This window comes from Scyliorhinus torazame, chromosome 19, assembly GCF_047496885.1.
Source record: "Scyliorhinus torazame isolate Kashiwa2021f chromosome 19, sScyTor2.1, whole genome shotgun sequence".
Taxonomy (NCBI): domain Eukaryota; kingdom Metazoa; phylum Chordata; class Chondrichthyes; order Carcharhiniformes; family Scyliorhinidae; genus Scyliorhinus; species Scyliorhinus torazame.
Genome location: NC_092725.1, coordinates 92,806,289 through 92,832,794, shown reverse-complemented (window position 1 = coordinate 92,832,794; position 26,506 = coordinate 92,806,289). Strand labels below are relative to the sequence as shown.

At 48.0% G+C, this 26,506-nt stretch overlaps 1 protein-coding gene across 1 annotated transcript in view; it reads right to left on the bottom strand.

Annotated features, from left to right (window-relative positions):
* Positions 1-26,506, bottom strand: part of pah (phenylalanine hydroxylase) — a 121,987-nt gene that overhangs the window by 52,313 nt on the left and 43,168 nt on the right. Inside the window, exons 3-5 of the mRNA XM_072484769.1 lie at positions 15,793-15,976; positions 6,845-6,933; positions 2,940-3,007 (exon numbers count right to left, since the gene is read on the bottom strand). Coding sequence (XP_072340870.1) covers positions 2,940-3,007; positions 6,845-6,933; positions 15,793-15,976 — 341 coding nt within the window. The remainder of the gene's footprint in view (positions 1-2,939; positions 3,008-6,844; positions 6,934-15,792; positions 15,977-26,506) is intronic.

Genomic DNA, 26,506 nt, shown 5'->3' with positions numbered 1-26,506 from the left:
ATCTAATTGAAGGTTGGGATAGATCAACTATGATCTAATTGAAGGTTGGGATTGATCAACTATGATCTAATTGAAGGTTGGGATTGATCAACCATGATCTAATTGAAGGTTGGGATAGATCAACCATGATCTAATTGAAGGTTGGGATAGATCAACTATGATCTAATTGAAGGTTGGAATTGATCAACTATGATCTAATTGAAGGTTGGGATTGATCAACTATGATCTAATTGAAGGTTGGGATTGATCAACTATGATCTAATTGAAGGTTGGGATTGATCAACCATGATCTAATTGAAGGTTGGGATAGATCAACTATGATCGAATTGAAGGTTGGGATTGATCAACCATGATCTAATTGAAGGTTGGAATTGATCAACTATAATCTAATTGAAGGTTGGGATTGATCAACTATAATCTAATTGAAGGTTGGGATTGATCAACTATGATCTAATTGAAGATTGGGATTGATCAACTATGATCTAATTGAAGGTTGGGATTGATCAACCATGATCTAATTGAAGGTTGGGATTGATCAACTATGATCTAATTGAAGGTTGGGATTGATCAACTTTAATCTAAATGAAGGTTGGGATTGATCAACTATGATCTAATTGAAGGTTGGGATTGATCAACCATGATCTAATTGAAGGTTGGGATTGATCAACTTTAATCTAATTGAAGGTTGGGATTGATCAACCATGATCTAATTGAAGGTTGGAATTGATCAACTATGATCTAATTGAAGGTGGGAATTGATCAGCTGTCATAGAATTTACAGTGCCATTCAGGCCATCATGTAAGCACTGGCCCTTGGAAAGAGCACCCCAACGAAGACCACACCTCCACCCTATCCCCACACCTCCACCCTATCCTCTATCCCCACAGCTCCACCCTATCCCCGTAACCCTACCTAACCTTTTTTCGACATGAAGGACAATTTAGCATAGTCAATCCACTTAACCTGCACATCTTTGGACGGTGGGAGGAAACCGAAGCTCCCGAAGGAAACCCACGCAGACACGCGGAGAATGTGTAGACTCCATACAGACAGTGACCCAGGCCGGGGATATCGAATCTGGGACCTTGGTGAAGCAACTGTGCAACCACAGTACCACCGTGCTGCCCTATAATCTAATTGAATGTTGGAATTGATCAACTATGATCTAATTGAAGGTTGGAACAGGGTTGAGCAGCTGAATGGACTCCTCTGGATCCAAAGTCATAAGGGAATCACAGATGGGCAGCTGGTGATTATTGTCCATAAACATTATTAACCTTAGCACTTCGCATAGTTACTACAGCTGGGCTAGGTGAAGGCCATTCGGCCCATTGTTTCTACAATGAAAAACTTGCATATCAACTACATAGACAAGTTAGAAAGGTTTCACAAGGAACTTACTTTTGAACAAACTGTCTAATTTACTTCCTTTGGTTTGATTGTGAGGGGTGAGGGTGGAGGGTGGTGGTGTGCAGAATTAAAACTGCTAAGCACAGCTGTGATAGAATAAAGGTGGAATAATAAAAGGTGAATTACATCAGTACCCTTTACAATATTGTGTACAGTGCTCACTTAAATGTAAATTCTAACCTCTTCAATGTTATGATGAATATTGCTTAGAGCAGCATCATTCAGTGTTCAGGCCTTTGTAGTTGTGTCTGATTAAGCTGAGCAATTAGACAACAAAGACTGCTTGCCTAATAAATATATTTATAGGCACAGTTCCATTCACTTCTGCTAGTCAAAGGAGAAAAAACACCACAGCTGTATATGGGATGCAGGGTTAGCTATTTGCAAGCATTTTATTATAGAATCATAGAATCTTACAGCATAGATGAAAGTTATTCAGCCCATCATGCCGGTGCTAGCTCATTAAGAGAGCTACCAATTCATTGCACTTTCCAGCCAAATTTTCTCCTTTTCAAGTATTTATCCAATTTGCCCTTTTGATAATTGCTATTGAATCTGCTTCTACTGCTCTTTCAGGCAGTGGACTCCTGATCGCAACAACTCGCTGCGTAAGAGAAAAATGGTGCTTCTCATCTCCTGTCTGTTTCTTTTACTGATTATCTTCAATTTGTGTCTCTGGTTACTGATGCCCCCGCCTCTGCCAGCGGAAACATTTTCTCTGCCTTTGCGTTATCTAAACCACTTCATGTACCCTGGGCATGTTTCTCCCAGTCCGGGGCCGGGCCGGAGAATCCCCATGACCGGCGCGAATCGCACCACGCCGCCCCGATGCCGATACGCGATTCTCCACAGAGCGGAGAATCGGCGCCATTGGTGCCGGCGTGGTTGGCGCAGCGCCGGTCGCGGGCCGCTCTACGCGGCTGCCCTGCCGATTCTCGGGCCGGGATGGGCCGAGCTGCCGTCGTGGAAATGCAGAGTCCTGCCGGTGCCGTTCTAACCTACTCTCAGCTGGCGGGAACTCAGCGTTGAAGGGTTGGGTGGCGGCCTGAGGAGGGGAGGGGTGTCCGACGCCGGGGGGGGGGCTCTGATGTGGCCTGGCCCGTGGGACCCACCGATCGGTGGGCCGGCCTCGCTGTCTCCCGGCTTCCTTTCTTCCCCGCCGGCCCCTGTACTCGTGCGCCATGTTGGGTCGGGGCTGGCGCGGACAAGGGAGGCACCGTGCATGTGCGGAAATCACGCCGGTGGGACTGCGCATGCGCGGATTTATGCCGGATCCACTGTGCACGCGCGCATCCCTCGGCGCCCATTCCACGGCCGGATCAGCAGCTGGAGCGGTGTGAACCGTGCCAGGGCCCCGCTGGCCCCCTGTAGGGGCCAGAATTGCTGACCCTGAGGCCGTATTGCGCCGTCGGGAAACACGATGCCGCTCCCGATGGCGTCAACACTTAGCCTCAGGATCAGAGAATCCCGCCCCCTATATTTGGTATATTCAGAGAGGTGAAGGCTCATTGGCTTTTGTTGTACTCACTGTCGATAGTTGTATGCAATATCTGCAAACTCCTTCCTGCGAGCTCGATACACTGAGTCTGTAAAACCCTGAGAATGTAGCACAAGGATTCTATCATTAAAATGACAGGTTTAATAACTTCTTTTTATAAATGTAAAGTACCCAGTTCTTTTTTTCCAATTAAGGGGCAATTTAGCATGGCCAATCCACCTAACCTGCACATCTTTTTTTTGGTGTTGTGGGAGTGAGACCCACGCAGACAGAGGGAGACTGTTGTGGGCAGCACGGTAGCACAGTGGTTAACACAGTTGCTTCGCAGCTCCAGGGTCCGAGGTTCGATTCCCGCCTTTGGTCACTGCTGGGGTAGTCTGCACGTTCTCCCCGTGTGTGCGTGGGTTTCCTCCGGGTACTCCGGTTTCCTCCCACAGTCCAAAGATGTGTAGGTTAGGTGGATTGGCCATGCTAAATTGCCCTTAGTGTCCAAAGATGTGAAGGTGAGGTGGGGTTACTGGGTTGCGGGGATAGGTTGGAAGAGTGGGCTTAAATGGGGTGCTCATTCCAAGGGCCAGTGCAGACCCGATGGGCTGAATGGCCTCCTTCTGCACCTAAATTCAATGATTCTATACAAACTCCACACAGACAGTGATCTGGGGCAGGAATCAAACCCGGGTCCTCACTACCGTGAAGCAGCAGTGCTAACCACTGTTTCACCATGCTGCCCCAACAGGTTTAGTAACTGAGGGGGTATTTTTGATTAACATGTTTGAAACTGCAGGCCCGGATGTACAATCAGCGTTATCAACCGCTATCTAATTTAACAAATGCATAATGATAATGTTGTCATTCTGAAAAAGATACCCCTTCTTAAAACCTAATGCATTTTGATAAAGAAGAGCAATTATATCTTATTATATTACATCAATTACACTCTAATAGCAGCAATTAGTACTGCACTGGCAAATCTCCACAGCCTTAATCATGAAAAGCAACTTATCTCAAAATCTACAGCTGTCTGTAATTTGCATTTGTTTGTATGTATGTGTGCACATTTATATCTGTGCATGTGTATGTGCACATTTATATCTGTGTGTGGTTTCTGTGTGTGTACACATTTATAGATGTGTGTATCTGTCTTTGTGTCTATATATCAGTGTGTGTATTTATATGTGTGTTTGTAGTCTGTAGCTGTGTAAGTACTTGCTTCAATTTGTATCTGTACATACCTATGTGTTTATGTATCTGTGTGTGCCTTTATGTTCAATTATCCATATGTGTATATGTTGTAGAGTTGTGAGAGCGGGGAGCACTGTGCAAAAGGATCCAAGAATTCAAACTGAAGCACAGCAGAGTCTCAGTGGAAAGAGGACCAGGACCATATTGTGGATGAGGGGTTTGCTCGTGGAGCTGGGGAGGATTTAAACTAGGTCGACAAGAGAATGAGAATCTGAGCATAGATTCAGAAAGGTCAGAAGCAAAGCTGGAAATGGAAGGCAGAAAAGTAGTGGGCAGTGCGGAAGGCAAAGAAAGAAAGGGCTAAAGCTTAGACAAGAAAGAATCCATTCAGTGATTAATGGTACATACTTCAATAACAGGGAGAATTCAGAATGTCCAAATTACCTAACAGCAGGTCTTTCGACTTGTGGGAGGAAACCGGAGCACCCGGATGAAACCCACCCAGACACAGGGAAAACATGCAGACTCCGCACAGACAGTGACCCAAGCCGGGAATCGAACCTGGGGCCCTGGTGCTGTGAAGCAACAGTGCTAACCACTGTGTTACCGTGCCACCCTAAAATGCAAGGAGTCAGATGAATAAGAAAAATCAGCTGAGGACACACAGCGAGATATGGAAGCATGACATCAGACTGAAATGTGGCTTAAGGAACGGTACAAATGGCAGCTCAACTTTCCTGGTTACAGAGTTTTCAGGTGAGATAGAGAGGGGGATTAAAAAAGGATGGAGGGGGGGATTGTAATACTGGCAAGAGAAACAATTACAGCTGTGAGAAGGGCTGGTATGTTAGAAAGAGAAACAAATTAAGCCATATGAGTTGAACTAGACAACAAAAAAGGGCAATCACCCAGCTTGGAGCGCACTATAAATTCCCAAGGAGTCAAAGGATGCTAGAAGAGCAACTATGTAGTCAAATTGCTGAGAAGATCCAAAAGATTAGGTGAATAATAGCAGAGGACTTCAATTACCATAATGCTAACTTGGATGGAATGAATGTTAAAGATATAGAGGGTGCACAATTCTTAAAGTACATTCAGGAAAACATTGGGCGGGATTTTCCAGTTCCCCGATGCCACTGGGATCATCTGTGTCATGATATCCATATTAACATATCATGGTGCAATCACACACACACACTGATGGACAGGTCAACGGACCAATCAACACACACGCAACATCACAGCCAATCACCAGTGAGAGCACACGCACTATAAAACAGGGAACACCACAGTTCCCGCTCATTCCACCAGGAGAGAGCTCAGAGCACAGAGCACAGAGCTCACAGCGTGCCACTCAGACATACACCATGTGCTGAGTGCCTCACTAAGACAGTGCTAGGGCTGGGTCCACAGGTTAACTGGTGAAGTACGAACCACAGCCAGAAGTTAACAGTTGTTATTGTACAGAATAATAAAACAGAGTTGTACCATCTACAACCGTGTTGGTTCGTTTGTATATCGGAACACCCAACATGACAAAAAGCTAATAAACCTTTCACAAATCTTCAATCCAGTATTATCCAAATTCAGCTAATGTGTGAAAGATCCTTTAAGACTATTTGAAGGAAAGCTGGGGAGGCGTCCTGGCAAATATTTAATGCATTGGTGTTAATCGGCTCTTGCTCTGCACAACATTAGATGCTGCGTTTGCCTTTGTAACAGAAGTGAATTCACTTTGAAAGTAATTAATTGGATGTGAGGCACTTTGGGATTACTCTGAGGATCTGAGAGTTGATGTCTTGTTGGGTCTTTCTGTGCGAACCTTCAGATTTCCACTCTCTTTAGTGTGAAAAAACATTTCCTGACTGTGGTGAACCACTGTAATAGGAGTTGTAAGGTAGGACCTGCACTACAGGTTCTCCGGTAGCTCCTGCCGGCTGGCTCCGCCCACGGAGAACTGTATAAATATGCATGACCTCCAGTGCCCTGCCATTTCGCCAGCTGCAGCAGGAGGCCACACATCTGACTGTAATAAAGCCACAGTTGTACCCAACTTTAGTCTTTGTGCAATTGATCATGCATCACTGACATTACCCCTGAACAGTTTAGCTCCATTGCACTTCTACCTCCTTGTTCTGGATTTCCCCACCAGAGTAAAAGGGTTCTTTTATCTACCCCATCAATCTAATATTGCCCTTCAATCCTACATAATTCCCACACACTGATGACAAGTACATTAATTTACAAATTGATATTCACACTGCAAAACCTTTAAAGCGGGAATATCAATTGCTGAGTGGATGTTGGTATTCTCCCTCATGTGGTGACTGATAGAATGTGATGTGGGCAGCAACAGAGAGAAAAGATCAAACTAGCACTTGCGTAGCGACCTCAGGATGTCAGAGAGCACTTTACACAACCAATGAGGTACTTTAGAAGTGTGGTCATTGACGTAAGGTAGGCAAGAGAATGCAGCAACCAATTTGCAAACAGCACAAATAATGACTAGATAATCTGTTTTAAGTGCTGTTGATTAATGCATAAATATTGGCTAGGATGTCGGGAGAACTCCCCTGCTGTTTTCTGAAATGGTGCCATAGGATCTCGAACATCCACCTGACAGGACATACCTTGCTTTAATGCCTCATCTGAAAGTCAGCACATCTGACAATACAGCACTCCCTCCAGGTTAACCTCCCCCCAACCCTACTTCAGTTTCATAATACAATATTTTACTGAAACAATGTCCTTACAGGGTGATCTGAATCAAGCTCTGACCCATAGCTGAGGATCTGATTCGCAAATCTGTCCAAATCTTGAATTGACCGAGGAAACCACGGAACTGAAAAAGAAAGAAAAAGCTGGGAATTTCTTTGTTAATATTATTCCTCTTGTCATGTGACCAGTTCATCTCTTCCCATTATCCTCAAAAATAGTTTCTGATGGTAAGGTCATTATCAAACATTGAAGTCCTGTTATCACCCATTCACATACAATCATGATAAATAGGGGGCGAGATTCTCCGTCCTGCCGCACCGGTTTTCCGGTCCTGCCCCCTCCGGCAGCGGGATTCTCCATCCTGCCAGCCAGCCAATGGGATTTCCCATTGTGGGCAGCCCCACGCTGTCGGAAAATCTCCTGGCGTGGGTGTGCTGCTGGCGCAACGGAGAATCCCGACAGTGGAGAATCCAGCCCAGGGTTTTTCACATGCATTTTCACCTGCCGCAATCTACCCGAATGAGGGCAGAGTCCCGTAGAGCATGATTAGCCGGGTGTTCCCCGGCGCTCAGTGCACCGAAAAAGCACCCCGATATCTAACACCCATCCGGTTAAATCGTGGGCCTCAGCGGGGAAAGGACGGCCCAGACCGCACTTAGCCCCATTCCCTGCACTGAGCGGCTCTGCTTGCCGGAACTCCTCAGTGCAGGGAAAGATCGTGCCCATTATTTCCCCTGGCTGGGGGGGGTGTCTAGAACAAGGGGTCGCAGTCTCAGGCCATTTAGGACTGAGATGAGGAGAAACGTCTTCATCAGAGGTTGGTGAACTTGTAAAATTCTTTACCACAGAGGCTTTGGAGGTCAAATCACTGCATGTTATTTAAAAATGGCTTTCTGATCTCGCGACCCCTGAACCTCCCCCAAGAACCAACTCATGTATAAGGGGGTCCTCGGCACTGCCAAGATGTCAAGGTGGCATTTTATACGTGGTGGTTTTTGGGTGGGGCACGGGTGTGCAGGGGTGCGGGGGATGCAGGGACCCTACTACACTGAGTTGGGGCTTGTGGGGGGTTAGGGGTCACGTCGGGGGCTCGAGAGATTGGGTCGCCATTTCAAAATGGCGTCCCGATCTCTCCCTGCACTGAGGAGTTTCGCCGTGCAGGGCTCCTCGGTGCAGGAAACAGGACTAAGTGTGGCCTCAGCCGTGCGTTCCCTGCTGAGGCTGTGCATCTAACTGGGGCCATGTTAAATAGCCTTGTGTTTCGCGGCACTTCGAGCGCTGGTAAAAAAACAGCTAAATGTGCTCGCAATGGGACATAGTTCCCATTTGGCTCAATCGGGCCGTAGAAACAATTTGACTACATAGTTGCTCTTCTAGCACCCTCTGCTCCCACCACTGTCAATGGGAATTCCCATTGAAGCCACCCCACACCACCGGGAAAGCGGCGGGCGGCGTTGCGCTGCTGGCGGGATTAGAGAATCCTGCCACCATCGGACGGCCAGAGAAGTCCGGCCAATTTCTTTATTAGAACTGAATATAACATGGCTGCCCCCAGCCTGTGCCTCATGGCAGAGGTCACATGACTACGGCAAGCCACGTAGGACTATGATTGTATTTGAATCCCAAACACACGCACACATTCATACACACACATATGTACTCCCACACACGTAGATGCATATAGCTGCATACACATACATGGATGCACCAACCTACTGAACAAGTTCAACAGTTGATGTGAGTCAATGCTAAACCTAATTAGTGCTTAACTATAAATCTAATGAAACAATTTTAACTTATTCATAAGAAATCCCATTGTTTCGCAGATGGATGGAGCAGGGCTCTGTAAAAGGGGGTCAGAGACACACATTGCCAAGTATAAATTCTCATAAAAATAAATAATTTCTAATGAGGGAATAGTAAACAGGAAGAGAAGGGAAAGGAGAACCGAATGAGAACTGGCAAATATTAAAATTAGACCAACTAATTTAATTGCCCACAGCCATTTATAACCTTAATTTCTTCCCCCGGACATTGCTGATACTGGCTGCATTGATGGTTAGGAGGTAACCAGCAGGTCAGCCAAGGAGGAGACTATAAAAGAGGGCAGTGAGCAAAGCTTCTGATTAGTCATTTATACTGACCTGCTCGTTTGTCAAACAGCGTTTTTAATGCCTTGACTCTGAACACCCAGTACTGTGGTCACTCTGAATGAGGTTAGATGTCCAAAGATTTGTTAAGTTTATGAGAATTCACAACACTCACTAAACTCTTGTCTAAACAGAGTTAACAACTCAACACTGCCTCAGGGCAAGGGGCTTGGGAAAGAAGACTTGCCTCTCAGTATCTTGGACTTTAATTCAACTCTGTGAAAAATAATAAATCTCCGACAAATATAAAGCTTTGTTCTGTTATCTCCAGCACCTGTCTGTCTGCAACTTATGAATACGTTGCTTTTTAAAAAAATACTTGTTAATAAAGAGTTTCACTGTAATTCTCTCAAACAGAAATTTATATTGATGATCTGGCCAACTCTTAATGAATGGCAACATGACAATAAATCCAAAAGGAGCCCGCAGGAGCTTTTCCCTCTATTGATGCAGCTGTACTTTCACCAATAAAGTTAAGTTAATATTTTTATACTTGGAAGTCGAATTATTCCATGAGAGCTTATCCCAAACCAGCAGCTGGATTCAAAGTCAAGGGAGGGAAATTGTTATACTTTATCCCAATGTCACAAAACATGTCAATATCACGGTGCAGAAATTGCGTACATTTTACAGATTTATAGGGTGCATTGAGCAAGTCCCTTCTCCCTGTGCGAACCCTCACCCACTGAGGGCATCTTCTTCCTCACCAAAAAAACAACAACTTGCATTTATATAGCACCTTTCACAAACCAATGAATTATTTTTTAAGTGTAGTCATTGTTGTAATGTAGGATATGCTGTAGCCAATATGGGAAAATGTGAACGTGTCAACTTTGGCAGTAAGTACCTTATTTAATTGGAGAGAGGCTAATGTACTCTGAGGTACAGAGGGACCTGGGTATTCTGATACATGAATCACAAGAAGTTACTATGCAGGTACAGCAGGTGATTAGGATAGCTAATGTTGGCCTTTTTGCAAGGAGAACTGAATATAAAAATAGGGAAATATTGCGACTCTGTATTAACAAGTATTTTTTTTAAAAACAACGTATTCATAAGTTGCAGACAGACAGGTGCTAGAGATAACAGAACAAAGCTTTACATTTGTTGGAGATTTATTCTTCTTCACAGAGTTGAATTCAAGATGTATAGGGCCTTAGTAAGACCACATCTCGAATACTGTGTACAGTTTTGGTCTTTTTACTTTATTTATAAATCATTCATAGGATGTTGTGTTGCTGGCTAGGCCAGCATTTATTGACCATTCCTAATTGCCCTTGAGAAGTTGATGGTGTACTGCCTTCTTAAACCGCTGCCGTCCATGTGATGTAGGGAGATCCACAGTGCTGATAGGGAGAGAGTTCCAGGATTTTGAGCCAGGGACAGTGAAGGAAGAGTGATATAGTTCTAAGTCAGGATGGTGAATAAGTTGGAGGGAAACTTGTAGGTGATCATGTTCCCATGTATCTGCTGCCGTTGTCCTTACAGGTGGTAGAGCTTGTGGATTGAGAAGGTGCTTTCGGAGGAGCCTTGGTGAGTTGCTGCAGTGCTTCTTGTAGATGGTGCACACTGCTGCTACTGTGCACCGGTGGTGGAGGGAGTGAATATTTATTGTGGTTGAAGGGGTGCCAAGCAGGTGGGCTGCTTTGTCCTGAATAATGTTGAGGTACTTGAGTATTGTTGGAGCTGCACTCATTCAGGCAAGTGGAGAGTATTCCATCACACTCCTGTCTTGTGCCTTATGGATGGTGGGCATGCTTTGGGAAGTCAAGGGGGTGAGTTATTTCTCACAGAATCCCCAGCCTCTGACATTCTCTTGTAGCCACAGTCTTTATAGGGCTGACCCCGGCAGTTCCCGCCCCTGGCGCCGATCAGACTGTTGCCTCATTGTCCGGACCCCTCTCCCCACATGAATAAATCAATTAAACTACCTTTCCAGCCCCAGTGAGTAAATAGTAGAACGAAACGAAAAATAAACAGAAGACACTAACATTGCCCCGTGAGGAGACACTTGTTGAATCAAGGCTCCAACTTTCTGAAAAATTGCACTAAGTACAGGGCCCCCATCCCCTCTGTATCTCAACTTTGCCGAAAACACTGCACCCTCCAGCCACCACCACAGCCCTTACACGCACCCAACATTATACACAATCTTATATTAGAAACGGTACCATGTTACCCAGCCCCACCGCCGCATTCCACCAAAGCTTAACTGTCCTTTAATTCGAGTCCAGCTTTTCTTGTTTGACGAATGACTATACCTCGTCTGGCGACTCAAAATAGTGATGCCGTTCCTTGTACGTGACCCATAGCCTCGCCGGGTGTAGCATCCCAAATTTCACCCCCTTGCTGAAGTGGTTCGCCTTCACCCTGTTGAATCCAGCACGCCTCTTGGCCAGCTCCACACCCAGGTCCTGGTAGATGCGTATCACGCTGTTCTCCCACCTGCTGCTCCGTTCTTTTTTTGCCCAACACAAGACAAGTTCCTTGTCCGAGAAGCGATGAAATCTCACCACCATGGCCCTTGGTGGTTCATTCGCCTTGGGCTTCCTTGCGAGGGCTCTGTGAGCCCCATCCAGCTCCAGGGGTCGATGGAATACCCCCCTCCCTATCAACGTCTCCAGCATCTTGGACACAAATGCTCCCGCATCCGACCCCTCCACACCTTTGGGTAGGCCCACAATTCTCAAGTTCTGTCTCCTGGACCTGTTTTCTAGGTCCTCCAGCCTCTCCTGCCACTTCTTGTGGCGGTCATCCTGCGCATCCACCTTAAGGGCCAATACGACCAACTCGTCCTCATGGTCGAATAGCTTTTTCTCCATCTCCTTAATCGCTTTCCCTTGTGTCGCCTGAGTTGCGATCATTTGGTCTATTGATACCTTCATCGGGGCCAGCAGGTCCTTTTTAAGATCAGCAAAGCAGCCCCTAAGGAACTCCTGTTGCTCCTGTGACCACTGTGCCCATGCACCCTGGTCTATACCGGCCGCCGTGCCATGCCTCGGCGCACGCTTCTGTCTGTTGGGACTTAAACGCTTCACCCGGCCACTCCTGGTCCAACTATCCATACAACAGAGAGGGAATCCTTTTGGCAGTGTTTGCTTCACCAATCTGCACCAAAATGTCCGTGAAAGCTCCTGAAAAAAGGTCCGAGAGTCCGTTCCAGACGGGAGCTGCCGAATGCGCGACCTACTCCTCCATGGCTGCCACCGGAAGTCTCGTCACCGCTTCTTCAATGACCTTTGCGAGATCTTTTCGCAGTTGTTCCCTCTGCTGCTGGAATTCAGCTTTAATAAAGGCCATCAAGTCAGTTTGAAGCTTTTGAGCTTGCCCTTCCCCCACCTGCATGCTTGAAGAGGCTTTCGTCTTTTCTGCAGCACCAGCCAAATCCCTCACTGTTTCTGCCTACAAAGTACTCCTCCAACATTCACCTACATCTTTTCATCAAAATTCCACCCCGTATTGATTAAAAAGAGCTCTTTTCTGTAACCTTGGGCAGGAGCTGCCTTGTATGTGACCACTTACTCCATGGTCCACACTGGAAGCCCTGGACATTACTGTTGATGACACTTTACTGATGATCAAGAGTAGACTGGTGGGGCAGTAATTGGTTGGATTGGATTTATCCTATTTTATTTTTATGCACAGGATATACCTGGGCTATTTTCCACATTGCCGGGTAGATGCCAGGTTTATAGCTGTAGTGGAACAGCTTCATAGATTATCATAGAATTTACAAGTGCAGAGGAGGCCATTCGGCCCATCGAGTCAGCACCGGTTCTCTGAAAGAGCACCTTACCCAACCGCTCACCTCCACCCTATCCCCATAACCCAACCCCACCCAACACTAAGGGCAATTTTGGACACTAAGGGCAATTTAGCATGGCCAACCCACCTAACCTGCACATCTTTGGACTGTGGGAGGAAACCGGAGCACCCGGAGGAAACCCACGCACACACGGGGAGAACGTGCAGACTCCGCACAGATAGTGACCCAAGCGGGAGTCGAACTTGGGACCCTGTTGCTGTGAAGCAATTGTGCTAACCACCATGCTACCGTGCTGCCCTAGGTTGTCTAGGGGTGCTGCCAACTCTTCAGTTGGAACAAAACCAGAAATACTGGACATCTCAGCAGGTCTGACAGCATCTGTGGAAAGAGAAGGGAGCTAATATGTCAAGTCCGGGTGATTCTTTGTCAATGCTGGAGAGAACTGGAAATAGAATCAGATTTAAACTGTTGTGGGGTGGGGTTGGGGGGTGAGGTTGGGGAGTGGGGAAGTGCATGGAGCAGTGGGGCTGGATGCGGGATCACAGTCTGAAGTTGTTGAACTCAATGTTAAGTCTGGAAGGTTGTAATGTGCCGAATCAGAAGACGGGATGCTGCTCCTCTAGTTTACATTTGGCTTCACTGGGACATTGCAGCAGGCCAAGGACGGACATGTGGACATGAGACGAGGACAGTGAGTTAAAATGGGAAGCAACAGGAAGGTCTGGGTCCTGCTTGTGGACGGACCAAAGGTGTTCTGCAAAGCCATCACCCTGTCTGCGCTTGGTTTCTCCAATGTAGAGTAGACTGCATTTGGACCAAATGCAATAGTCCAGATTGAAGGAGGTGCATGTGAAGCACTGCCTCACTTAAAAAGTGTTGAGACCCTTGGACGATAAGTAGTGAGGAGGGAAAGGGGCAGGTATTACACCTTCTACGATTCCATGGGAAGGTGCCGTGGGAAGAGGGTGAGGTGTTGGGGGTGATGGAGGAGTGGGCCAAGGTATCCCAGAGAAAACGGTCTCTGCAAAGGGGAGTGAGGGGAGGATGTACTTGGTGGTGGCATCATACTGGAGTTGGCAGAACTGGTGGTGGATGATTCTTTAAACATGGAGGCTGGAGGCTGGTGGGGTGACCCTATCCTGATTTAGATCTGACTTCTTGGAAACAGCTCAGAGATGGTTCACTTGATATATTCCTGGTCTAAAAGTGTTGTCTTCTGAGGGAAGGTTGAGCAGGTCAGGCCTGGACTCAGTGGAATTTTGAAGAATGAGAGGTGATCTTATTGAAACATATAATCCTGAGGGACTTGGAAGGTTGAATTTTGAGGGGATATTTCCCACTGTGGGGGTGTCATAGAGTCATACAGTCATAGATGTTTACAGCATGAAAATAAGCCCTTTGGCCCAATTTGTCCATGGCGCCCAGTTTTTACCACTAAGCTAGTCCCAATTGCCCGCATTTGGCCCGTATCCCTCTTTACCCAGCTTTCCCAGTTTAGAACTAGGGGTGACAGTTTAAAAATTAGGGGTATCCCATTTAAGATAGTGATGAGGAGAATTCTATTTCTCTCAGAGAATTGTTAGTCTGTGGAATTCTCTCCCCAGAGAGCATTGCAGACTGGGTCATTGGCTATATATTCAAGAACAAGTTAGATAGATTTTTGACAGACAAGAGAGTCAAGGGTTATGGGTGCAGATAGGAAAGTGGAATTAAGGCCACAGTCAGATCAGCCATGATTTTATTGAATAACAGAGCAGGCTCAAGGGGCCGAATGGTCTACTCCTGCTCCTAATACTCATGTCTTCTTGTGTTCACTTTAATCGGCATGTCCTAATCCACAATTAACATCCAATCCTAACCCCAGTTCTAAACTCAAACCTAAGGGCAGGGTTTTCCTGCTATTCCCGGCAACAGAATCTTCCAGTCCCACTAACAGCAACCTCCACCAACACCGCTCCCCCCCCCCGCCGCCCCCCCCCCCCCCCCTGCAACACCATTTCTGCACACCCCAACTGTAGGTTCCCCGGAGGCAGAGGATGTGAACGGCAGGAAACCCTATTGACAGTGGTGGGACTGGACGATCCCTTGGCCGGCCAATGACCGGTCACCTACGACCCTGCAAAACACGCCACAGGTGGTGGGGAAAATCCCACCATAAATCTTTCATTATCAACAGGGTCTGACCCAATAAATCCTTGGGCGGGATGATCCTTCCTGCTGCACCCTGTTTTCTGGTGCGGTGCACCCCCGCCACAGCGGGATCCTCCGTCCTGGCAGCTGGCCAATGGGATTTCCCATTATGGGCACCCCAGGTTGTTGGGAAATCCGCGGACATGAGTGCGCTGCCGGCGAACTGGAGGAACCCCCCGGCAGAGAATCCAGCCCCTTGCTCTGACTGATACTACTTTGTTGCAAATGCCCCAGGCAGCCAACACCTCTCATAATCCCCAAACCTGCACACAGGATCTCTCCCCCCCCCCCGTCCCCCGACACACAACCTGGTCATCCTATACAACTACCCTCATCATGCACAATTTCCTCCACCCTACATCTCCCCACACCCCATTCCCACACACCTGATTGTTCTCGCTGGAGATCAGAAGAATGAGGGGAGATCTCATAGAGACTTATAAAATTCTAACAGGATTAGACATGGTAGATGCAGGGAAGATGTTCCCAATGGTGGGTGTCCAGAACCAGGGGTCACAGTCTGAGGATTCTGGGTAAACCATTCGGACAAAGATGCGGAGACATTTCTTCACCCAAATAGCGGTGAGCCTGTGGAATTCATTACCACAGGAAGTAGTTGATGCTAAATCATTGAATCTATTCAAGAGGCGGCTAGATATAGCATTTGGGGAGAATGGGATCAAAGGCTATGGGAGAAAGCAGGATTTGGCTATTGAGTTGGATGATCAGCCATGATTATGATGAATGGCGAAGCAGGCTCGGAGGGCCAAAAGGCCTCCTCCTGCTCCTATCTTCTATGTATCTATGTATCTAAGTACCTGCCCCCCTAACTGCACCCACCATTGTTTAATAATTGAGAGAAAAAGGACTCCGTTACCTGTGTCCTTTTTCTTGTCCCGTGAAAGTTCATGAACTGTGCCGCTGATCTCTTGTCGCAAATTGTGGAGGATCTCCTCGAGGCTGGCCATATCTTCACAGTCCAGATCGATAAAGAACTCGTACTCTCCTCTCTTGAAGCGCGAAGGCCTGGATTCAATGTGAATGAGATTCACCCCTTTCTCCTGCCAAAGTCAAGAAATTAAACATGTGCTTTCTTTTCAGAAGGTGATGTTTTTAAATTTGTTGCAGGAAACCTGCATTTCTATAGCACCTTTCATCAGCCCAGAAAGATGGCAGCTGATTATGCACATCAAACTCCCACACATGGTAATGTGATAATGACCAGACAATCTGTTTTTAATAACATTAGTTGAGGGATGAATATTAGCCAGGATATTGGGAAGAATGCCCCTGCTCCTCTTCCAATAGTACGTCTGGGAATCTTTCATAGCCACCTGAAGTGGCAGGGGCACATTCAGCTTAATGTCTCATCCAAAAGACAGCAATTCTAACACTAGAGCACTTCGTCAGCATTGGACTGAAGAAGATCATAATAAGATCACGGCCGAAATGATTGTAGCCTCAACTCTACTTTCTATTCAGCCTCATAACTTCCTTGTCCAGCAAGAATCTGTCTAAATCAGCCTTGAATATATTCCATGGCCCACCTTCCACTGCTCTCTGGTGAAGAGAATTCCAAAGATTAACGATCCTTTGAGAGAGGAAATTCTTCCTCTTCTTCATTTTAAATGGGAACCCCTTATTTTTGTGCCCCCTAGTTCTAGACTCCACCACAAGTGGAAACCCTTCAGAGTCTTATATTTTTGAATAAGACCACCTCTCTTTCAAGGAATCAGTGAATCACAGAATTGTTCGGCACAGAAGGAGGCCATTTGGCCAATCGTGTCTGCACCAGCTCTCCAAATGAGCATTCTGGCTTCGTTCCATTCCCTGTCTTTTCCTTGTACCTTTGCACATTGTTTCTATTCAAATAATCACCTAATGTCCCCTTGAACACCTCGATTGGAACTGCATCCACCACACTTCCAGACAGCGCTTTCCAGACCCGAGCCACTCATTAGGCTCAATTAACGTAATCAGGAACAAAGTTCCATAGTGTGCACTATTAACTCACAGCGCTGAGAAACATATGGCTACAAAATGCCACTCGCGCTGTATAAGTGGCTTCAGCTGGGAACGCGTGGCCGAGGCCACACATAGCCCCGTATTGTACACTGGGAGCTCTGCTTGCCAGAACTCCCCAGTGTAGCAAGAGATCAGGACGCCATTTTTAAATGGCATCCCGATCTCTAAGGTCCTCAAAGCAATCCCCGACTACCCTCCCGACCCGAACGCACTAAGGTAAAAACCTATGCAGGGTACCCCAGCCCAATTATGCATGCCCAAAAAAAGCCAGATTGGCACCTGGGCAGTGCCAGCCTGCACTGCCCATACCAGCTGGCAGTGCCACTTTGGCACCTTGATAGTGCCACACTTGCACCCAGGTGGCACTGACAGGCTGGAACTGCCAAGACACCCAGGTAGCACCAGCAGTGTCAGGGCACCATCCTGCCCAAAAGACATGCAACTGAGGGCCTCCGATCCCCAAGGAAACCCCATTTAGTCACTGTTTCTGGGGACCAGTATTGAATGGCATTGCCCAAGGCCTCTGAGGCAAAGGGGATGAATCCCAAAGCCTCAGGTACCTCGGGAATCTGCACATTAGAGTGAGACTAGCCGTCACTCTCTATTATGCTGATTTGCCAAAAAATTATCCCGCACACAATGGTCGGGATTTACATCGTAACGTTTCATGAAATCGCGTTGCATCTCATGAGGCGTTGCGAGCCAGTTAGATCCTGTGAGTGGGGTCTTCTGTCTTTTATCGGCCACGCTGCGTCGCGGCGAGCTGCTTTTCCGGTTCAAAGCGGCCATTGGATCGCGGCCATTGTGTGAAAAAGTATTTTCTCACATCACTTTTGCTTCTTTTGCAAATCACTTTAAATCTGTGCCCTTTCCTCCTTTATCTTTTTACGAGCGGGAACAGTTGCTCCTATAGACATATGGACAATAAGGGAATAGTGTAGATGGGCTTTAGAGTGGTTTCACAGGTCGGCGCAACATCGAGGGCCGAAGGGCCTGTACTGCGCTGTAATGTTCTATGTTCTATGTTTTTTCCTGTCCAGCCCCCTCATGATTTTGGACATCCCTATCAAATCACTTCTGAGCCTCATTTCTCCAATGAGAACAGTCCCAACGTTTCCAATCTATTCTCATAACTAAAGTTTCTCACCCCCAGAACCAATCTCGTAAATCTCTTCTGCACTTTCTCCAACAAAGGTGAAGATACTGAATGAGATGCTTAACGTTTTTAAATTTCAAGACTGTACTGAAAAGATTGATTCATTCTGGGAGTGATAATATAAGAAATTGGACTTCAATATAAAGAAAACTTTATCAAAACGAAAGAAAATAAAACACTATTTAACTTTCAAACTTCACAGTTCCAACACTCACAGATTATATACAGTTTAACTTTGACACAAACTTCCGGTGGCGACTATGAGGGAGTAGGTTACTTTTCGTGGCTTCCGTTTCAGTCGGACTTTTGGACCTTTTCCCCCGACTCTTTCGCGCTTTTGAGTATGGAACTGGAAAGCAATAGTACTCAGGCGCTGAACCCATACAGAGTTGTATGGACTTAAGAAGCCGGAGGGACCATAAACAGCAGAAGAAGTGGTCAAGCAAGGGCACGGTGGGGGCTGTGAGAAAGACCAATATGGCTGATGTCCTGAGCAAGGCGCCGACAGCCCAGCCTACAATGGAGCACCTGCTACAGGCCATGCAGGAGGGCTTTTTAGCTCTGAAGCACGAGAATTTGGAGTTGCTTCAGAAGTCGATTAACCGATTGGAAATAAGGCTAGATGATCAGGCTGAGACGCTCCAGAAGCTGGAGAAGACGGTGGAGGAGCAGGCCGACTTTCAAACGGTGGCGGACGTGGAGATTCGGAGGGTGAGGGATCAGCAAACGATGCTCCTGGAAAGGCTGGAGGACCTGGACAACAGATCTTGCCGGCAGAATGTAAGAATCGTTGGCCTCCCGGAGGGGGCTGAGGGGCTGGATACTGCTGCGTATGTGGAGGATATGTTTCAGAAACTGCTGGGGAACGAGGTGTTCCCTCGCCCGCCGGTGGTGGACAGGGCACACAGAGTGAAGGTGAGGCAGCCGCGATGAGGGGGTCGCGCACGAGCGATGGTGGTCCAGTTCCACAGATACCTGGACAAGGAGCGGGTTCTGCAAAGGGCCAAGAGCACACAAAGCTGTACTTGGGCCAATAGCACCCTGCGTGTTTACCAAGACCTGAGTACTGAGGTGGCCAGGAGAAGGGGAGGCTACAGGCAGGTGAAGGAGATTTTGTATAAGAACAAGGTGAAGTTCAGGCTGCTTTTTCTGGCGCGACTGTAGATTACATATGAGAGCCAGCACCACCATTTTGAGGAACGCGTGGAGGCGATGGACTTTGTTAAGAAGCATGAGTTAGCCCTGAGCTGAGGACTCTTGGACTCATGGTAGAACTTTTATGTCTATGTCGTTTCTCTCTCGCTGTGAGAGATGCCTGCATGCTTGGGTCTGTTCTTTTGGGGGGGGTGGTTTCGACCTTTTTAGGTTGATGTATTGGTTGCGATGTGTTTTTTCCTGCTCTTTTTCGGGGTTTCCTTGAATGTTTCCTTTTTGGGTTTCTTGTTTGATTGGAGTTTTGGTAGGGCGAAAATTTTTAAAAGAAAATAGTTTAAAAGGTGCGGCTGTGATGGGGGTTTCGCGGGAATTTTCTTTGCAATCTTTTTTTGTCTGTGGAGGGGAAGGGCTGAGAGTGCATGGTATTTCTTATCTCTATTTGTTTGATTCAAATTGCACTATTGTTGACGATGTTTCTGACTTGTATAGAGTTTTTGTTTAAGCAGGGCTGGGTTGGGGAAGTGGTATGGATGGGCCGGGGGGAGGGGAGCCAGGGAACAATGGGTGCTAGATGCGCTGGCGCCGAAGCTGGGAGCCACCAGGCTAGCTGGGTGGGCTAGTCAATGGAAGCCAGGTGTGGGGTGTTTATATAGTTAGATTAGAGCAGGGGTTAGGTGGTAGGATGGTGTTACTCGTGGGGGGGAGGGGGGGAGTTGATCTGCTGACAAGGAAGGATATTGGGCATGGCAACAGTGAGGAGGTCATGGGTGGAGCTGGCCAGGAGGCGGGCCAGAGGATGCGTGACACATGGCTGGGGGGCTGGCCAAGGAAAGGGGATGGCTGATTGGCAAAGGGGGGGGCGAAGTGCCCCCCAACCAGGCTGATCACCTGGAATGTTAGAGGGCTAAACGGGTCAGTGAAGAGGGCACGTGTGTTCGCACATTTGTGGGTTCTGAAGGCGGATGTAGTCATGCTGCAGGAGACACACCTGAAAGTGGCAGACCAGGTTAGGCTAAGGAAGGGCTGGGTTAGTCAGGTCTTTCATTCGGGGCTCGACACTAAGACTAGGGGGGTTGCGATCCTGATTTATAAAAGGGTTCAATTTGAGGCGGAGGGTACAGTTGCAGACGGGGGCGGCATATTTGTCATGGTTAGGGGTAAGCTCGAAGGGGTGAGAGTAGTCTTGGTTAGTATGTACGCCCATAATTGGGATGATGTGGATTTTATCAGGAGGTTGCGAGGGAAGATCCCCGACTTGGACTCGTGCAAATTGATCATGGGTGGGGACAGTCTTGGACCTGAGCCTGGATCGGTCGTGTTCAAAAACGGGCAGGTTGCCAGCAATGGCAAAGGAACTGAGAGGGTTCATGGAGCAAATGGGGGGAGCTGATCTGTGGAGATTTAGCCAGCCGTCGGCGAGGGAGTTTTCGTACTACTCCCACGTACACAAGGTGCATTCCCGAATTGATTTCTTTGTCATAAGTAAGGACTTGCTGGCCGGGATGGTGGGGGCAGAATATTCGACAATTGCCATATCGGACCATGCTCTGCACTGGGTAGATCCACAGATTTGTAAGGATAGCTTTCAGCGCCCACAATGGAGGCTGGAAGTTGGATTGCTAGTGGACGAGGCGGTGTGTGAGAGACTCAGGAGATGCATGCGAAATTACCTGCAGGTAAATGATACCGGAGAAGTCTCAGCAGCGGTGCCCTGCAAGGCGCTGAAGGCAGTGGTGAGAGGGGAGCTTATCTCAATCCGGGCCCATAGGGACAGGACAGATAGGGCAGAAACGGACCGACTGGTTAAGGAAATTATACGGATGGACAGGAGCTACGCGGGCTCCCCGAGACCAGAGTTACTCAGGAAACGACAGAGGCTGCAGGCCGAGTTCAGGGTGCTGACTACAGGCAAGGCCGTAGAGCAGCTTAGAAAGGCAAAAGGCGCGATATATGAGCATGGAGAGAAGGCCAGCAGAATGTTCGTGCAACAACTAAGGAAGAGAGAAGCGGCTAGGGAGATAGGAAGGATAGTGGACGGGGAGAGAAATCTGGTGGGGGACCCGGCAGGGCTGAACAAGGTGTTTAGGGACTTTTATAGTAAGCTGTACACTTCTGAACCCCCCAGGGGACCGGAGGGGATGAGGCGATTCCTGGACGGACTGACCTTCCCAAGAGTGGGCAGGGGTTTGGTAGTTGGACTGGGGGCCCTGGTCAGGATCGAAGAGTATTAGGGGGCCTGAAGGTCATGCAGTCAGGTAAAGCCCCGGGGCCGGATGGGTATCCGGTGGAGTTTTATAAAAAGTTTGCCGAGATAGTGGGGCCGGTGCTGGTCAGGGTTTTTAACGAGGCAAGAGACAGAGGGGTTCCACCCCCGACGATGTCGCAGGACACTATTTCGCTTATTCTGAAAAGGGGTAAAGACCCGGAGGCCTGTGGGTCTTACAGGCCAATATCTTTGATCAACTTAGACGCTAAATTACTGGCCAAGATCTTGCCGACTAGAATTGAGCACAGTGTACCGGACGTAATTGCAGAGGACCAAACCGGATTCGTAAAGGGTAGGCAACTGGTGGCCAATCTAAGAAGGCTGTATAATGTGATAATTATGCCCCCGGAGAGCAGGGAGGCAGAGATAGTGGTAGCTATGGAAACGGAAAAGGCTTTTGACCGGGTCGAGTGGGATTATCTGTGGGAGGTGCTGGGATGGTTTGGTTTTGGGGGGGGGGTTCATTGACTGGGTTAGGCTGTTATATCAGGCCCCAGAGGCTAGTGTAAGGCCGAATAGGACAACATCAGATTACTTCAGACTGCACCGCAGGACAAGATAGGACTGCCTCTCTCCCCACTGCTGTTCGCGCTGGCCATAGAGCCCCTGGCAAAGGGCTGGTCCGGGGAGAGTGGAACATAAAGTCCCGTTATACGCAGACGATCTGCTGTTATACGTATCGGACCCAATGGTGGGGATGGACGGTATCATGGAAACCCTGAGGGAATTTGGCTGGTTTTCAGGATATAAATTAAACATGGCTAAGAGCGAGTTGTTCATAATTCAGGCGAGGGGGCAGAAGAGTAGACTCAAGGGGTTGCCATTCAGGATGGTAGGAGAAAGCTTCAGATACTTGGGGATACAGGTGGCATGGGACTGGGGCAAGTTGCATAAGCTCAACCTGTCCCGACTGGTGGAACGAATGAGGGAGGAGGTTCGGAGTTGGGATGTGCTCCCGCTGTCACTAGCGGAGAGGGTGCAGACTGTTAAGATGATGATTCTCCCGAGATGCTTGTTCATATTTCAGTGTCTCCCCATTTTCATCCCGAGGTCCTTCTTTAAGAGGCTGAATAAAATTATCCTGGGATTTGTCTGGGCGGGGATGTCCCTGCCGGTGAGGAACGTGATGCTCGAAAGGAACAGAGGGGAAGGGGAGCTGGCATTGCCGAACTTCAGCAACTACTACTGGGCGGCCAACATAGCGATGATAAGGAAATGGATGGTGGGTACGGGGTCGGTTTGGGAGCGGATGGAGGCTGCTTCGTGCAGGGGCACCACTTTGGCAGCCCTGGTTACGGCGCCTCTGCCGTTCCCGCCGGCGTGGTACTCCACCAGCCCTATAGTGGTAGCGGCTCTTCGGATCTGGGGCCAGTGGAGGAGGCACATAGGGGAAGTGAGAGCATCGGTATGGACCCCAATCTGCGGCAATCACCGATTTGCCCCGGGGAACATGGATGGCGGATATCGACTGTGGCGGAGGGCGGGGGTGCGAGGGTGGGTGATCTGTTCTTGGAAGGGAGCCCCCCGAGTATGAGGGCGTTGGAGGAGAAGTTTGGGCTGGTGGGAGGGAATGACTTTAGATACTTACAGGTGCGGGATTTCGTGTGCTGAATACTGTTGGCATGGAGGGACTCAAGGCCCCCGAAGACCAAGTATGGCTATCGGACATGGCGAGCTTTCTCAGTTTAGAGAAAGTTAAGTTCGCCTTGAGAGGTTCACTCTCGGGGTTCGCCGGAGGTGGCAGCCATTCAGTGACTTCTTCACGGAGAATTATCGTCAGCAGGGGGAGGGGGGTGGGCGCTAGGGTAGAGTAGAGTAGGGGGTGGTTTAGGCAGGTCCTTGCGAGAATGGAGTCGTGGTTTGTACTATGCGTTATTTGCTTTTCTTTTTGTACAGTACTATACAATGTCATTGTTTTATATGCCAAAAATACCTCAATAAAATTGTTTTTAAAAAAACGTTGACACAAATTCCTATTAAACACACTTGGCCTTAAACTCAGCTCTTTTTCCACTTACTCATCCAGGCAAAGGCAGCACTTTGATCTGGAAAGCAATTTCCTTCTAATAGTGACATCTCTTTCCGCATCCTTTGTCAAAGCTTTCTTTCTCTGTGGCTTTTCCCATGATCTGTCCCATGGCTTTTTGTATCTTTAAGCTTGCAGGTTTCCTGACCAGGCTGGCTGCGCTCTGCATGCTTCTCTGTCTGTTTTACGACCGTGTGTTCGTGATTTCCTTCTGTGGGTCTTTGTCATAACATCCTCCACTGGCTGCCCACCTGCTTCGCTGCCTGCCTTTTTCCCCCCCAAAGATTTCTCTCTCTGTCTCTCTCTCTCTCTCTAAACTCCACCCAGCCCTTCAAAAAAAAATTCGCTCCTGAGGTGGTCAAGCCTAAATCTGTTCTCATTTTTTGGCTGATAGCCCATTCCCGTCTACACAAAAACTCGGAGCTAGGGCGTTCATATGCAACTAGATTTCCATTATTGGTCCATTAATGTGGAGATGCCGGCGTAGGACTGGGGTGAGCACAGTAAGAAGTCTTACAACACCTAGTTAAAGTCCAACAGGTTTGTTTCAAATCACTAGCTTTCGGAGCACTGCTCCTTCCTCAGGTGAATGGAGAGATAGGTTCCAGAAACGTTTATATACACAAAGTCAAAGAAGCAAGACGATACTTTGAATGTGAGCATTTGCAGGTAATTAAATCTTTACAGAGCCAGAGAGAGGGGTTAGCCCAGGTTAAAGAGGTGTGAATTGTCTCAAGCCAGGACAGTTGGTCAGATTTAGCAAACCCAGGCCAGATGGTGGGGGGGTGAATGTAATGCGACATGAATCCAAGGTCCCGGTTGAGGCCGTACTCATGTGTGCGGAGCTTGGCTATAGGTTGCAGCTCTGCGATTCTGCGTTGTCGTGAGTCCTGATGGCCGCCTTGGAGAACGCTTACCCAAAAGGATGGCCGCCTATTCCCCAAACATGGCGGCTTCTTTCAGATCTGTCCCTTACAAAGATGGCCGATCCATCCTACCCTGAACACGGCCGCGTCCCTCAAGCCCCGTGCCCCTGGTTGACCATTAAGTATCAGACTCTGTTAATGGGAGGATGTCTGGACCTGCAGGAATGTCCTGAAGAAAAATGGGTCTTTGCTCAATCACATTACGCATTCCCGAACGAGGCTAGGTTTGAATGTGACTCAGCTAGGTCTGCGCGTATCCCTTTGCCTCCACTGCTCGCAGTTTTCCATTCTGCTTACCTGCTTCATTTTTGGACCCCCATTTCTGAACCCATATTTCTAATATCTCCCTATCATTACATGTTCACATCATCCTTTTAGTGTGTCACCCAGAACTGTACATAATACTCCAGTTAAAGCCTAGCTAGTGCCTTACATAAGTTCAACACAACCTCCTGCTCTTGGACTCTATGCCCCTAATAATAAAGCCCAGAATACTATCTGCTTCATTAACTGCTCTCTCAAACTCTCCTGGCACCTTCAATGATCTTCTGAACTCTACTGATACAAGCCCAAGCTGCTCAACCTTTCCTCATAAACGATCCCTTCATCCCAGGAACCAGCTTCATGAACCTTCTCTGAACTACTTCCAATGCACGTATATCCTACCGTAAGGAGACCACAACTGTACACAGGACTCCAGGTGCAGGTTCCCCTATGCGCTGTACAGTTGTAGCAAGATGTCCCTGCTTTAAAGGCCAACATTCCAATTGCCTTTCTAATTATTTCTGATTCATGTACAAGGACACCCAGATCCCTCTGTAGTACAGCATTCTGCAGTCTCTCTTCATTTGAATAATATTCTGCTTTCTTATTCTTCCTGCCAAAGTGGTCAAGTTCACTTTTTTCCACATTATATTCCAGCTGCCAAATTTTTGCCCATTTACTAATCCTATCTAAATTTCTTTGCGGATTCTTTGAGTTGAATTTTCCGCACGCCCCTACCACTTATTTCACAATGGCGAAGGTGGCTCGCTATTGGCCAGCGGTGGGATCATCTGGTCCTGCCTTTGTCAACGAGGATTCCTGTTGAATCCACCCCCAGCCACCGGGAAATCCATGGCAGGGCTGTGCTATTGGCAGGACTGGAAGATCCCACTGACATGAACGGCCAGGAAATTCCGACCTTTGTTTCCTCCTCACATATTGCTTTCCTACCTATTTTTGTATCTTCGGCAAATTTGGCAGCAATAGACTTGGTCCCTTCACTCAAGCCATTAAAATGGATTATAAATAGTTGCAGCCTCAGTACTGATCCCTGTGGCACTCCACGAATTACAGTTTGCCAACCTGGAAATTGCATATTTATCCCAACCTCCACTTTTCTTGTTCATTAGCCAATCCTTTATCTGTGCTGGTATATTACATCCAATACAATAAGTTCTTGGGCGGGTTTCCCTGTTTCTGAGACTAAGTGTGATGCCAATGCAGAATTTGTGGACGTGGATGACAGAAAGATTGACCCACACCTGGACCAATTCTGCTACTGTTAAGGGGCTAGCATCAGCGCCCCATGGAACACAATCGATTCCAATGAGAAACGGGGCCGGATTTGCCAGTTCCGTGATTGACACTCAGGAGGCTGACAAGCTGCAGCCACAAATATACACTTCACTCCCCACACACACCATCCCGGCCAACAAGGTGGCAGCTAGGAGAACAGCCCCGCGATCTACCGATGTCGAACTGGAGACCCTCTTGGACACGGTGGAGGAAGACGGCTGATCCTATACATCGGCACAGGAAGGAGGTTGCCAGCCGTCGATGTTTGCAGTGCCGAGGCACCCTCAGGTGGCAGAGGTCTTCAGCACAATGGGCAACACCGTCTGGACCGGTCAGCAATGCCATAAAAAAACTGCACAACTTCCTCAGGGCGGCCAAGGTGAGTAAGCAGCACTGTGCCCCTGGTACCCCCGGAACACAACACCCCACCATCTGAGGGTGGCCGAACCTCCACCTTGCACCACATGTTGGCACCCA